This window comes from Camelina sativa, chromosome 5, assembly GCF_030686135.1.
Source record: "Camelina sativa cultivar CO46 ecotype springtype chromosome 5, ASM3068613v1".
NCBI lineage: Eukaryota > Viridiplantae > Streptophyta > Magnoliopsida > Brassicales > Brassicaceae > Camelina > Camelina sativa.
In genome coordinates, this window is record NC_141884.1 from 31,596,385 (window position 1) to 31,611,673 (window position 15,289).

At 38.2% G+C, this 15,289-nt stretch overlaps 2 protein-coding genes across 2 annotated transcripts; both read right to left on the bottom strand.

Moving 5' to 3' along the window:
• Nucleotides 1-6,385: 6,385 nt before the first annotated feature.
• Nucleotides 6,386-8,694, bottom strand: LOC104787603 (putative acyl-activating enzyme 12, peroxisomal). Its single transcript, XM_010513209.3, has 3 exons — nucleotides 8,315-8,694; nucleotides 7,386-8,239; nucleotides 6,386-7,179 (listed from the first exon to the last, which is right to left on the bottom strand). The coding sequence occupies exons 1-3, from the start codon at nucleotides 8,510-8,512 to the stop codon at nucleotides 6,474-6,476; spliced, it is 1,758 nt and encodes a 585-aa protein (XP_010511511.2). The 5' UTR covers nucleotides 8,513-8,694; the 3' UTR covers nucleotides 6,386-6,473.
• Nucleotides 8,695-9,800: 1,106 nt separating this feature from the next.
• Nucleotides 9,801-12,601, bottom strand: LOC104787604 (uncharacterized). The gene is given in 12 exon segments (XM_010513210.3): nucleotides 9,801-10,038; nucleotides 10,308-10,417; nucleotides 10,502-10,667; nucleotides 10,749-10,853; nucleotides 10,948-10,989; nucleotides 11,149-11,241; nucleotides 11,321-11,392; nucleotides 11,491-11,554; nucleotides 11,556-11,710; nucleotides 11,861-11,886; nucleotides 11,973-12,075; nucleotides 12,171-12,601. Coding segments are annotated over 12 exon segments (1,233 nt in total). The 5' UTR covers nucleotides 12,381-12,601; the 3' UTR covers nucleotides 9,801-9,951.
• Between the last annotated feature and the right edge of the window lie 2,688 nt (nucleotides 12,602-15,289).

A 15,289-nucleotide genomic window follows, 5' to 3' on the forward strand; every position in this document is an offset into this window, starting at 1 on the left:
GTTAAGTATAAGAAGTAAGTTCTTGAGTCAGGTAAATGAAGAGTGCGAATAAGAATCATCATGCAGTTGAGTGAGTTCCCTGTTTTCAAACCTCTTTCACATGTCTAAGCTTATGTTTTGCTTGAGGGCAAGCAAAGGCTAAGTCTGGGGGAGTTGATATATCATGGTTTTTGTGGTTTTTAACCATGATATAAAGAGTCTTTTAGTGTCTTTTGATTTGTTTTCTAGGATGTTTTTGAGTCTTTACAGGTTTTATAGGATTTTGGCATGAAAGGAGCGAAATGGAACAATTTGGATGATTATGGAGCATTTAACCGGAGGAAACCAATTTGGAGTCTAATCCTATGAAGAGCGTCGACCGACACCAAAGGAGCATCGGTTGACACCAAGCTGATCCGACACAAGACTTCAAAATTGGATGTTTTACAAAAGTTGCCTGAAGTTTTCCATATATGCAACACAAGTCCCTGACGTTTTTTAGGACATATAAATAGTATTTTTAGATTTTACAAATCCTTAAGTTGTTTTCTATCAAGTTTTATTTTTTCTGCAACCCTGAGAGATTTTTGGACAGCTATTGGAGAGAGATCTGAACTCTTTGAGAGAAGAATTTCTAAACTCCTTCTTACTCTTTTAATATATATTGCTTATTATTCAGAATTATGTTTTGTTCTTCATTGAATATGTTAGTTTGCTTGTTATATTCAGGGTTTTTCATAGGGATTTTATGAATTATTAGTTCTGTTTATTTAGGATTCATTATCTTGCTAGATCTTCATCATAGGTTGTTCTTCATAATAATCCTTGATTGGCCATCTAGAATTAATAACCTAGGAAAATAAATTGATATGAGAATATAATTGATTTTCCTGATAAAACCTTTTGATGAGCAAAATTATTTCTTGCAAAGAGATTTGATTTAATAATTTTATGAACATTCTAAACCTGTTTTTAAAGCTGATTTTTAACCTAGAATTTTACAAAGAAATTTGGATTTTCTAGTTTTAAATTTAGATAATATTTGCAGTGAGAACTGATTTATTTTACAAAAAGTGTTTAGAGTTCTAGATCTGTTCTTAATTGTTTGAATCCTATTTATTTATTGATTTAATAATTTGTAATCTCCTGAAAAATTCCTTAGACCTAGCTTTTTGATCTCCTGAATTTATAACAGTTTTATTTTAAGATTTTGCATTGCTTTTATTTTAATTCAAATCAATTTGTTTAGCGTAATCATAAAACTCTATAATTTATTGTGTAGTCTTGAGTTCTTGTTGAATTTGACCCCTAAGTACTGCATTGATCTCTTAATTTGAGAGAGTAGCTCTAGGGTTTAATGTGAACATATCACTAATGTTTAAACCAGTAAACAATTCACGCAACTAAGACAATACGATCATCTTCACGTGACCATCTATTACGCTACGGTTTATGGACTAAAATAAAAACACATGATCCTTTGGTTCAATTAGTCTACACTCTGGTTCAATAATTAGCCCAGCATACGACATCATCATCTCATACGTGACCATCAACCTCACAAGTCAACGAGAGTTAAGGGGTGAAGGCGTTACGGGCGACGGCACGGGTTGTACACAACGAGATTCTCGTGGCTAACAAACGGCGGCAACCAACACCAACAACATAACATCTCGATCTCCTCTTCCTCTCACGCCAACACCACCTCGGCCTGTACTCCTCTCACGACCCATCTCCCCTTTCATCTCTATCGTCACGACAACCCTCCACCCCCGTGAAGATAAACCAAGAGGCGTCGAGTGTTTGTAAAGGGAATGATAGGGTTTTCTTTAGTTTAATTCGATTAAATCATAATTTAGCTAAACCAAGAATTAATTAAACCATTCCTCGTTTAATTAATAATTCGACCAACTAAATAAACCCACTAAAATTAAACCGGTTTCACTCCAATTCCCGACATAAACACAAATATCTTATTTTATCGAAACACGGGCGTTACAATTCTCCCCCACTAACAAGGATTCGTCCTCGAATCTAGCAGCACAGTCCAGCCGCAATGAACTCAACCTCTATCACTGCGACGATTAGTTTCAACTACTCTGAAAATTTCTCGTAAACATCCGCACCTTGGCATCTTCACCCTTTCCGGCAAGATCAACACACAAAGAAGACAATTTACTTTTCTTCTTATCTTTGAACATCCAGTTCCCTTGAGACAACTTCAAAACCTCTCTTTTAACAGGCCTACCGCCTCCTAAGGCAAAAAAAATCGGAGTCACACTCTACCACAAAAGTCTTTCCCAGGCCAAAACTGTGTGTACGCTCCTAACTGCAACACCACTCCACATGCTCTAGACAGTGGATTGCAAAAACATTCTAGCATCTAACTAGGACACCAACGTGGAACGATAACATCCACCCTATTTTCAATCTCCACTCATATGTCTCATGAAACTTGGCACCACCCGAGAATCATCTCATACCAATCATCTGCAATCGCAACCCTCGGATGCACTTTCAACACTAGTGTCCTCTCTGACAACTACTCTAATAGTCTGGTTAACAGATTCGCAATACGATAATTTCGGGTCTGAGCTAAAACTTGCTGCCACACGTACAACATCTACTAGGCCTCCAGCCACACTGGCTACACCGATACCACATCAGCCTCGCCCTCAGACCCCCTCCTGATTCGTATACGAATTTCTGACCTACTCGATTGTGGTTCTCCGACCACATACTATTCCTTAATGGAACACAGATCCACAACACAACGCACATAACAAAGCAAATGGAAACTTGCTTTTTAATGAAGATTTCATCAAGACAGCTTAACCTACGGTAGCCTTCCGCTCAACAATTCTTAACAGCGAATCATCTATACAAGCGTAATTAAACAAACAAGTACCATACATCCGTATATTCTGATTCACCGCGTTGAACGCTTTGCGAGCCGCCATCTCAAACCACTTGACTCATCACCCCTAGGCAAATCTACCAAATCCTCAAATCTCGCACCACCATCCTTCAGCCAAGGACCTCTGTGCAACCGCCATTGCAGCCCACAACATCGGTACTGAGCGGTTTTCTGGTGGTACTGAGCCTACTGTTGCAGATGCGTGGACAGCGAGAGTGGAACATAACTTCTAGTCTCTCAGATGTCCTCAGGAGCTTTGAATGGACATAGAGGTCCACAACCTAATTGGTGATGCTCACTTATGATGAAAGTTAGTGGCTGCTAGGAGGGTGCAGAGGCATTAGACCGGTTGGAGATGCAGTTCCTACGGTTATCTCAGGGACTCTGTCACTGGGGGAGCTGGACGTGGAGTTCAATCGACTTCTGATATATGGAGGCGGACGATGGAGTCCGAGGAGGCTCAGAGGTTTATGAGGGCTCTTTGTGATGATTTGACGGTTCTCTATTGAGGGCGGGGCTATGCTAAGTGTGCAGAGCTGGTTGACACTATGGCAGAGACTAAGGAGGATATCCGGGCACATTCTATGATGGTTAGTCCAGCGGTTCAGCCTAGGAAAACTCAGCATCCTGGAGGTTCTGGCAAGGGCGGCAAGCCTGCAGAGAACCAAGAGAAAGTGGAGACTACGCAAATCCGAGTGGTACATGGTGTTTTGGATGTGGTAGTATGGACCACAAGGGCCCTAGCTGTACCCAGAGGAGTGCTCTGGTGGCGGCACAGTTAGTGGTTTGTGTATGCTATCTTGCAGGGAGCCTGGGGACATCAAGTCCAAGTGTCCCAAGCTGTAGCAGATTGCAGTGGCAGCAGTACAGTATGTAGTGCAACCAGGAGTGCAGCAGGTGGCACGGATTGAGCACATGCCACAGGTGTACATGACTGTGGAGACTAGTGGAACCAGTGCCGGGGCGATCACAGGTATAATTTCTTGAAACAAGCTTTGTTAATTTTAGTAGTTTCAGATTTTTATAAACTGCCTGTGATAAGTGTTAGGGTTCTTAGTGCATGAGATTTGTGTAAGGACCTTGTTGGTGGGCGGGTTTAGGTCCCACGTTATGTTTGATTCTGGAGCAACTCAAAGCTTCATTACCCCGGAGTGCGCAGAGGGTGCTAATATTAGAGGAGATCTCGGAGAGCAAGCTAGATTTGTTTGAGTTGCGGGAGGCAATTTTTCGAGGGTCATTGGACAGACAAGAGGAGTTGATATTCAGATCGCAGCAGAGTCCTGGCCAGCGGATTTTCTTATCAGCCCGATAGAGTTGTATGATGTTATCTTGGAGATGGATTTGTTACACCGTCATATGGTTCATCTGTATTGTCATCAGGGTAGGGTGGAGTTTGAGTATCCAGGAGGGAAGTTGGTTTTTAAGGGAGTTAGACCAACTTTAGGTAGTCTCGTGATCTCGGCTATGCAGGCTGGGAAGACGATCGAGATGGGACGAGAGGCTTATTTGGTCACGATTTTGATGCTAGAGACATTGGGACAGTCTACGATTAGCGGTATTTCTATTGTTGAGGAGTTTGAGGATGTGTTCCAGTTATTGCAAGGGTTACCACCATCTCAGTCTGATCCTTTCACGATTGAAATGGAGCCAGGGATGACGTCGTTATCCAAGGCTCCTGACAGGATGGTTCCACCAGAGATGGCAGAGCTAAAAAAGCAGTTGGAGGGTTTGTTAAACAAGGGTTTCATTCGTCCTAGTGTATCACCGTGGGGGGCACCGGTGTTATTCATTGAGAAAAAGGACGGGAGTCTCCGCTTGTGTATTGATTATCGGGGTTTGAACCGGGTCACTGTGAAGAACAAGTACCCTCTTCCCATGATCGATGAGTTGTTGAATCAGTTGAGAGGTGCTACTTGGTTTTCCAAGGTTGATCTAGTGTCGGTTTATCATCAGATTTCGATAGATGAGGTAGATGTGAGGATTACTGCTCTTAGGACGAGGTATGAGCAATATGAGTTTGTGCTGATGCCTTTTGGGTTGACTAACGCCCTAGCAGCGTTTATGAGATTGTTGAACAGCGTGTTTCAGGAGTTCCTGTGGCTTTGGTTGACGGATCTGCAACCATGTGTCGGAGGATGAAAATCGAGGGAGGAGCTTACCGGAGGAGTGGCGCCATAAGGCGACATACATGGCCAGAGGGGAAGCTCGCGATGTGTTGCTAGTGCGAAGTTTGTCAATCTCGGATTCAATAGCATTTAGAAACTGATCACGATGAGTGCGTCTACGATGAGACGCAAGGACTGAGGCTACCGTGGCGGCGGCAGGAATACCAAGAGAGATGAAACCCCGATTGCCCAAAACGTCAAATAACCTTCCCAGCGGACACCAGTGATCATACCAGAAAGACGTTTGCTGACCATTATGAACAACCACAGAGGAAAAAAGCTTAGCTTGAGGTCTAAACTTCAAAAGTTTCCTCCACATCCAACTACCCTGAGTGGTGTTAGCAGGGATCGACCAAAAAGAAGCAGAGCGGAGCAGTTCACGCTTCACCCAGTTAACCCATAAAGATGTGTTACAAGAAACAAGCCGCCAGATAAGTTTGAAACAGCTCACCTTATTTGCCTCTGCTAACGACCGCAAACCTAGACCACCCTCTGATTTGGGTAAGCAGACATCGTTCCATGCAACTTTACTTTTCCTGGTACTGAGCTCCGGACCTGACCAAAGAAACGCAGAACAAATGCGTTCAATCTCTTGGACACACACACTAGGTAGCCTAAACACAGAGATCCAGAAATTTGTGAGACTGGATATCACCGACTGCAACTCTAGTGTTCTTTAAATCCTTGAGTTTTATAGTTGAGCCAAATAGTTGTATCGTCTACTAGTCAATAAAACTGAATAGAAATAATATTTGTATGTTTCGTTAATTTGATTAATTATATAATATTTTGTAAAGGTAAAGACAAAATAAATGAACTTGTGATTATATTCAGATGCGAATGAAGTTTTGACAAAATAAATGTTGACCGACTAAACATCTTTGACCAATCGATCAATTTTTATGAAGAACACACAAACTGTCCAGAAGAGGCGAAAAGTGAAACGGACCGGCATGTCCACTTGACCTCTAAAGTGATTGATATTAAAAAATGTTTAGAAAAAAACGTAAACTTATATTTGAAACGTTGTAATATGTAATTTTGAGAATGTCAATTAAATTAATAAGTTATTACAAATTTTATAAATTATATAATATCCTCGTAGTTCAAACTCTTGGGTCGATTGTTCTGTTTGGTAAAACATTGAATTTTGTTAGTTCAACTGTAAACTAAACTAGTAAACTCTTATCCCCTCATTTGGTTCTAAACTAACCGATATTTTAGTTTTAAAAAAATGTCGTTGAGTTTATCAGAAGATGGTAACAAATTATATAGTTTAAGCGTCAGTTAATAATTAACTACATAATCGTTATTATGGTCTATCTTTAGTTGTCCATCAGTGGATAATTTAAAACCATTTATCGTTACATAATTGACGACAATACACATTTAGAACATGTAGATTCACAAACTCAAAGTCGAGAAGTAAAGTGATCGACCCGAAGTTTATCTTCACGCAGTTGAACTATTTTAGATCTAACATTGACCTCATCCTGATCATTAACCAAACCTTTAGCGATGTCTCGTAGCTTAAGCTTAAGGATCTTTCCATTCCCGTTTTTGGGCAGGTCTTCCAAGAACACCACCTTTCTCGGACACATAAAATGTGGCAAATTCTCACGGCAATACTTAATCAAATCTTTCTCTCTGGTCACAAATTTATCATCACGATCTTCATTGTCAGATTCACCCTTTTGTAGAACAACGAATGCACATGGGGTTTCACCCCAACCAGGGTGAGGCATGGCCACAACGGCAGCCTCAAGCACCTTTGGGTGCTTGTAAAGAACATTCTCGACTTCAACACTGCTGATATTCTCTCCTCCCGAGATTATAATATCTTTCAACCGATCTTTGATCTCGATGTGTCCGTCAGGATGAACCACACCTATGTCTCCAGTGTTGAGCCATCCGTGTTTGAACGCTTCTACTGTACCTTTGGGATTATTTAGATATCCTTTCATTATGCTGCTTCCTTTCATGACAATTTCTCCCATCGTTTTCCCATCGCGTGGGACACTCTCTTGAGTTTCGTTGTTCTTCACGTCTACTTCTGCTAGGCCTAAAATGCCTAACCCTTGCCTTGCTTTCAGCTCCATCTGTTGATTATCTGGTAATCTGTTTCAATTTAGGCTGTCATATTAATAACTTAATAATATCGAACATGGTTGTAAGTTAAAAAAGCTCATCACTACTATTTTTTTTTTTTTTTTGACAAAACATTATCCTTTTAGATTAGTAAACTATTGTTTTTGGTAAATGTTAATGAAACGTGAAAGCTAATATTTTGTGTACAAGTTTAAAATTGTATCAATGATGATTACCTGTTCCACTCGTCTTGCCACTCACAAAAGAGAACTGGACCAGTGGCTTCCGTAAGCCCATAGGCATGCATCACTTGAAACCCCAACCGCTGAACTTTCTTAAGAAGAGCAGCGGGTGGTGGTGAACCCCCCGTCAACACATGGACCGGCCTAGACCTACGTGACAGGTCAAGCCTATTACCTTGCAGGAGAATGTTGAAAACGGTAGGAACACAACACATATGCGTCACACTATGCCTATTTATATTCTTATAGATCTCCAGGGCAGTCACAAGCCTCATACACACATTAGTTCCCCCACGTGCCGCCATTGCCCATGGTAACGTCCATCCATTGCAATGAAACATAGGGAGAGTCCAAAGGTAGACAGGGGAGATCCCCATTTCCCAACCAATAATCGCGCTTAATGAGCTCAAATATGCTCCTCGGTGGGTACTCACCACACCTTTTGGGTCCGACGTGGTACCTGACGTGTAGTTCAACGAGATCGGATCCTGTTCGTCTTCAATACGGAGCATATGTGCGACCAACGACGGCGTAGGCTCTCCCCTCTGGATGAGACCCTCATAGTCTAAATCCGCGGATGAAACCCTCTTAGGGAAATTGATGTCGTCAATAAAAATGACCAGCAGGTTCAGGTGTGAGTCGTCAGATGATAGTAGACGGAGGGTTTCTCGGGCTAAGGGCTCAAAATTGCGATCAATGAATATGATCTTGGGTGTGGCGTGTCGGAGGATTGCGGCAATGGATGTTGCGTCTAGACGAGTGTTGATAGGGTTGAGAACAGCTCTAGCCATGGGAACGGCGAAGTACATCTCATACATTGCCGTTATGTTTGGAGCCACAACGGATACCTAAACACACATTTGCAATCACATACCACATTTATATATATGAATGAGAGAGTAAGAGAGAGTTTGACATATTACCACATCGTTCTTGGCAATGTTAAGAGATATGAGAGAAGCGGCTAGACGGCAGCAACGGTCATAGGTCTGAGGCCAAGTGAAACGAGTTTCTCCGTCGATTATCGAAGTTCGATTAGGATAACACTCTGCAGCTCTTTTCAAGAATGTTATGGGCGTTAGAGGAACATTGTTTGCTTCACACAACGCCAAATTCTCCATCTTCTTCTTTTTTAGTGTGTTATGAATGTTTGGGTGAGCGAAGAGTGATATGTAAATTGACTCTATATATAGAGAAATTATGAGAAATGCAGGTATAAAACATGGCTAAATTTGGGAAATCAAAATAATCCGATCGCTCAATCATGGCAATTATTGCAAGAAAATTATTTCAAGACTGAAGTGACCTTCTCCTTATCAACATATTACTTTTATCCTTACCAATTATGGAATGCAATTATTTTCATTTTTATGTGGTCAATAGAGTTCGAATTGATTGATATATCCCCTGCCACGTTTTCCCTGTGCTACTGACCTACAGTGTTGAGCCAAATAGTTATATGAATCTATGATCTATCGTAACTCAATAAATTGAATATAAAAATTTATATTAACTTCGTCATTTTTAATCCAGATGATCTGATGTTTCCCTTAATTGTAACTTTTGTTCTGTTGATTCGTTTTTTATATGGTTTTTAAGTCCTGGTGTTTCATTTTTTTGTGTGTTTTTGGGTATTTTTATCTTCTTTAGTTGAATTCCAAAGATATCATTTGGATACAAAATAAGGAAAACGATGACAATTAGATCATAGAAAGAGACGTCTACAGTATCATTGAAATTTGGACAGCTAAATTAATGAGCTTATATTATTATGATGCGTGGATGAAGTGCAACGAGATTTCGGGAAGAAATGAGGTGACCGACATAACATCTTAAGGACTGACCCAAGAGGTGATCAACGACAAACATTTTACACTGATCGTCCGATCATTTTCTATGCTAAACACACAAACTCTCCAGAAGCACCGACCAGTGAAAAAATACTAGATGATGTCCACTTGACCACTAAAATAATCCACTTGAGAATAAAGTGATCGACTAATCACTTTTTCAAGTAAAACTGTGCTACGCTGTCTAAAGCTAAGTTTTAGTTAACCACCTTCTCTCTCATACAGTTCCCATCCATCTCTCTTAACAAGAAAACCACTGGAGAATTAAATCCTTAAATATTTCCAATTCCCAGATCATAAGTTATGTTAAATATAATATTTTGGTTTAAATATGTATCTACTATTTAGTGTAATTGCTCATCAAATGGAGAATGTAATACATTTAGGTTTAGTTGTTTGCCATATGTTTAGCATTACAACCAAAAATAAATTTCCGAACTGAACAAAGGTCTGGTCAATTCTATTTTGTTTGGATTCCATAACAAAACCGAACCGAACCATAGTTCAATCCAGTGAATTTTTGCAATCCGAACAAACAAAAGAACCGTACCAAATGAACTAAGCAAATAAGGCTTCCCAACATAACTAGACCAACGTGCCATTTAGTCCAATGCATATTTCCCTAATAATCTTGGACAAAATCAAAATCTCTAACAACTATCATTGTCAAATAATAAGTTTGACGTTTCTTGTACAATGCAATAAAAACATCATCCACAAGCTGGGACTGTAGGAACTAACGGCAATGATGCGTCTCTATCACACATTTCCGGACTAATGTTTATGACTCCTTCACCCTGCCATGTTAAAAAAAAATATTTGCAACTTAGAAACCAATGATAATGATATATATGTTCTTGAGACTCTCAAGTTGAGAGTTATGAATACTGTATGTGGATTGTGTTATTGACCAATCTGGCTGGGCTTGTAGTTTAGTTAACCAAACTAAGGAATAAAGTTTATAAAAACAAAATCAAAAGAAAATAATTTTGTTACCTTAGAGAAGAAGAGATTTAAATTGTTTTGTAATATACTAATATTAAAATATTAGGTTAGATTTTGTTACCTTAGCTATGTTTCTGAAGTACGAAGTTGTATAGTTTCCCGTTGGAAACAAGGCTTCCACAAGGTCAGCCAGTACTAGATTTGGTTGTGAGATCGCTCCGTCGTACCAGTCTAATCATTTTCAAATTCCAAAACACGATTTTTAGCTGAACTCAACAGGTATAAACAATTTAGAAGACGCTTTCGATCTCTTACCTAGAGTTGTTCCGTTTCTGACCCTTTTGTCATATCTCCATATGCTCTGGTTCGCAAGAAACGCAAAACAAGAGTTATCATCCACGTTTATGTTCCCCAAGAACGTTGTCTGTGTGTAATTCTGAGGGTCTGACGATAACGTTTCATCGATCACCGCATCCACAGTCTAATAAAATTCAAATTTGTAGAAGCAGATAAGTTTTTTGGTCATCAAAAGATGAAAGCAAAACAAGTGTGACCCGCTTACGCATAAAATGGCGTGGAGTGCTTCCAAATCATCAGGATCTGTGACATTGTAAGACACCTTGTTTATAGATTTGTCGATATTTTCTCCACCCGCATCTTCTATAAACTGTTGTGTTTGAAAGCATCATGTTCAATTCCAAAGATGTTTCCAGACATTTTAAGTAATAATTAGAAGTTCCAAAAGTTGCATTAATGCGTACCTTTAGCTTGTGTGATTCCTTAGTGAAACTCCACATGCATCCCTTAAAGATAAAAAAAAAAAGTTACACGCAGTGAGTTTTAAACCATATAGACACATTCAATTTTGAATTATAAGAAACAAAAACTGTAAAAAAAATGTTTGAGATGGCCCTGATTAAAAAAATAATAAAAATAAAGAAAGAAGAAGAAAAAATTCTTACACTTTGATCATATCCCATCCAGGCTACAATTGGCTTGAATGATTTTGTTTTGTTGGCAGCCATTTGAGACAAGCAAGTATAGCTAGCTTTAACCTACAAGGTTTCATAACATACTTTATAGACAGCATGAATAGCCTTGTAGACAGATTTTTAAGAATGTATTGTCACTTACCGCATCATACACTTGATTGGCTTTAGTTTCAAGATTGGTAAAAGCTCCAAGGAATTTGATCCACTCCGCTCGCTTATTCAAGATTTAAAAAACAGCATAACCTCAGATCAATATGTGAAAGAATTGTTCATTGGTTGGGAATAATCTACGTAGAGATTATAATTTGATACCTGAAGAGGTGTGCCTTCACTGAGTGGGAAAAAATTTGCAAAATTGCAAGTCTGAGGTTGGTCAGCTGATGAAATGCGCTGCGAACTGAGATAACACCTGCCCTTGTTGTTCACCTTTGTCAAGCTTAACTACTTCCCCTGCCTCAAAGAGTTTCAGAACACACGGTGAAGCTACCGCTTCCGATGTTATTCCCTTCAAGCTTCCAAGTAATCCGAGTAGCTGCATATGTGAAAGCATAAACTTTGTCGTTCTAGTGCGTGATCCTAAAGAATTGCTTACACTAGTGCCAACCAATATGTAGATCCTATGTTTCTAGAGGCAAAAATGCACAAATCAGAATCTTGAAATTAGCTAGAAAGGAGTGTTTACCTCGAAGAAGGAAACCGGAATGCCTCCTGAATAAGAAAACAAAAAAAGAGAAATCTCAAAAACAAAGTCTCTTCAAATAAAGAAAAAAAAACAGGGGAAAAACAGAGCATACCTTGAGGAGATTGAGTGTCTACTGAGTAGTTGATTAGTGGAATCACATATGACTTAATCCTGGAAGTACAATACTTTGTTCGAACCGCCATTCTAGAAGAGTTCTACATATTATCCTTAAATTTTCAGACACGGACCATACCATACATTTGGAAGCAAAAGAAAAGAAAAAGACAAGTTAATGATAAGAAGCAAGGACCTGAATAAGGAGGTAGCTCTTGCCATCAATGGCGTTCTTGATCACTTTAAAGGTTTGTCCATAATAGATATGAAAATTTTCAGCATCTTCCACCTTTGAAATGCTTCCAACCTTTACATTATTGGAAGCTCCGTTTGATTCTCTAGCTACCATGCACCACAATACTAAAAACAGTACTAGAGGCCAGGAACCATGAGACAATGAAGACATTACCACTGTTAATGGTGTTGAAGATAAAATCAACTAAACCCTTTATGAATTTAGATTGGCTCTCCTTGAATTCACACTACAAATATCTGTAATGTTTCAAGAGGGGGAGAGAGAGAGAGAGAGAGAGAGAGAGAGAGAGAGAGAGAGAGAGAGAGAGAGAGAGAGAGAGAGAGAGAGAGAGAGAGAGAGAGGAGAAATATTTTATGGCTATTGTTTTCTTTTGGAATGATATACTTTTTTTTTAATATATGCTAGCAATTCTATTGGAATGTACTTTTTGTTTTTTGTTTGGTTTTTAAACAATTGTCAAATTCAGATGGAATATTTGCCTCACTGAACTTTCTTATTTAAGAGTAAATGTATATGCAACCACTATTTTATTAGAAAGACCAGTACACTTTTACATTCTACATAGTTATGATGACTATATGGAGCTTTCTCTTATGAAAGTTCAAAGTTCAAACATATAGAAAAACTTAGGTGTCAAGATTGCTAAGTCATGCGAATAAACCACTTACTCACTTGCCCATTATCATATAGAGTTTACAAACTCTAAAAGAATAAAATGTCAAAATTTAACATTACATTTAAAAAAAAAAAAGCAAAAAGAACGAGGTATTAGTAAGGACTAAAGAAGATTATGTTCATTTTTACTGATGGTAAAAATTAGTTCGATTTACCGTCAAGCTATTTTTCGACCTATCTTCTTCATTACTATTAAATGTAGAACAAGATTCCGGTTTAGAAAAGTATAAAAACTGTATTTATTTTTTTACTATGCATAACAAATAAAGATTGTAAAAAAATATAGTTGTAGTAATGATTTAGTTCTTTTAGTGAAAGTTAAAAGTCAGCCTGAATGGAGTATAATCATGTTGAGGTCATGAAAAGATTGTAACACATACAAATAATTTCTTATAAAAAAATATCAAAAAGAAAACAGAAACTGATCAGGTTTTTGATTGGAAGTGAGAGCAATAGAGGTGGTGACCCGTGAAGAGAGAGCACGCGACTATTATTGATTTGTCATTTTGTGTTTCAATAGTTAGCACTTTCGCTTTCTTGTGATTTTCTGTCTTCACCCATTACGTCTCACCACGTGCATCCCATCCCCATTACCACAAAGCTCGACTCCAAAGCTTTCTGAGATCGTAAAGAGATAATAATGCAAATCATGGTCATTTTTAAAGTATTATAGTTACTGCTAATGTTTTACAGTAAAGGTATTAACACTATTGAATCTTGAAAGATATGGGGAGTTGTTTTTTTGTCCTTCTTTAATGTACCAACAAGTAGGGATTTATCATATAGTCCAAGCAATAGCCAAAGCCATAGTACGTAATATAATAAGATTGTAACAGTTAAATTCAATAAGCATAAATAACTTAAAACATTCGATGAACTTCGTAACGTAACACTACAATACGGCCCATTAAAGCCCAAGTCACTAAATGGTAAGGAGATGTGTCGTTGTATGTGTTGCTCTTGTGTATATCCTCCTTCGTTAAGCCGCATAAGTCACCAACGCATACCGATTTTAAACCCTAAACAGAAGACGAAACTCTCGAGCCTCAGCCACCATTGTTGAGTTTGCCACTCTGTTGTTGTTGTGATCCGATCTGATCCTAGTGCAGAAGAGGAAGGAAACAGTTTGGGGTAGGGGTTTTTCAGGATTGATATCCGGTCAGATCTGAGGGAATTAAAATCGAGTTATTTGCAGTGGTGAATAGATCTCGCTGTGAGAAAACCATAGATAAAATATGTCTGATCAATTTGAGGTAAACTTTAGTTTTTCATATAAAGTTTCCTGATTCAAGAATTCCAACCGTACGTGAGGGGAGAAAAGATTTAGCTGTCACAAAGTATTCTAGCTTGTCGTGTCAACAATAATAGTATTGTCAAAACTCCAAATCCCCTAATCTATTTTTGAACTGTTTCTTGTGTAAGAAGTTAGAAAGTGCGATAACTGGTTCGAACTATATTTCTGGATTAATGATATATACAGATGACTTTTGCATGACAAGCTAATATTGTGACGGCTAGGCTTTATTTTCTTGGTGATTTCAATAGCCTCTCTAAACCTTTGATCTAGCGGGTAAAAAGTCTATTTCAACATTTACACTTTTCGTTGTACTTATTGTTGGGATAAGCTTTTTATACCCTAACTTTGATATTGTGCTGATTTTAACTGAGATTTAGTGATCAAGCCTTACTTGCTTAGGTTTGGCCAAAATTCTCTTCGGAAAGAATCTGAAATTCAAAATTTTAAACATATGAAATCAATGAACTTTGATTGATGACCAGTTTGTGGATATGGTAAAATATAACTGTGAGATCAGAACGATGGAGGATGATCTAGGAACTTATTGATTGTAATTTTTATGATTTTTGGTATGCTAGGTTGTTAGTTAGAATTTTCGCTTAAGTTATTTGGTTATTGATACTTTGATTTATGAAAATTGATGCACTAGTTAGTTTATGTAGCCGTTTTGGGTTGATAGCCTGTTTAATTCGGGAATTGATTAGTAATTATGTTGTTATTAATTAATGAATTAAAAAAACAAGTCTGTTAATTTTAGTTTGGTTTTAGAGCTCTTACGGTTCTAGGACGGATTAAATTGATCATTTTAGTGTAAAAACGAAGATGCAGCCAATATTAAAAAGAACCTCTTTTCTTATTAAGAATTACTTAAACAATCTTACAATATATGTTTAATCAGATTTACACACAGTCAACACGACTTATCACTAACCAATTCTTAATCTAACCAAAACTTGTTAAGAACCCTAAAAGCTTATTCGCTTGGCTCTTACTTATTCTATGCGGCTCAAGAAAAACCTTAAGCCTCAATACAAATATATATAGATAGCTAACATATCACGTCGGCTAACATACTTTCCTAATTTAA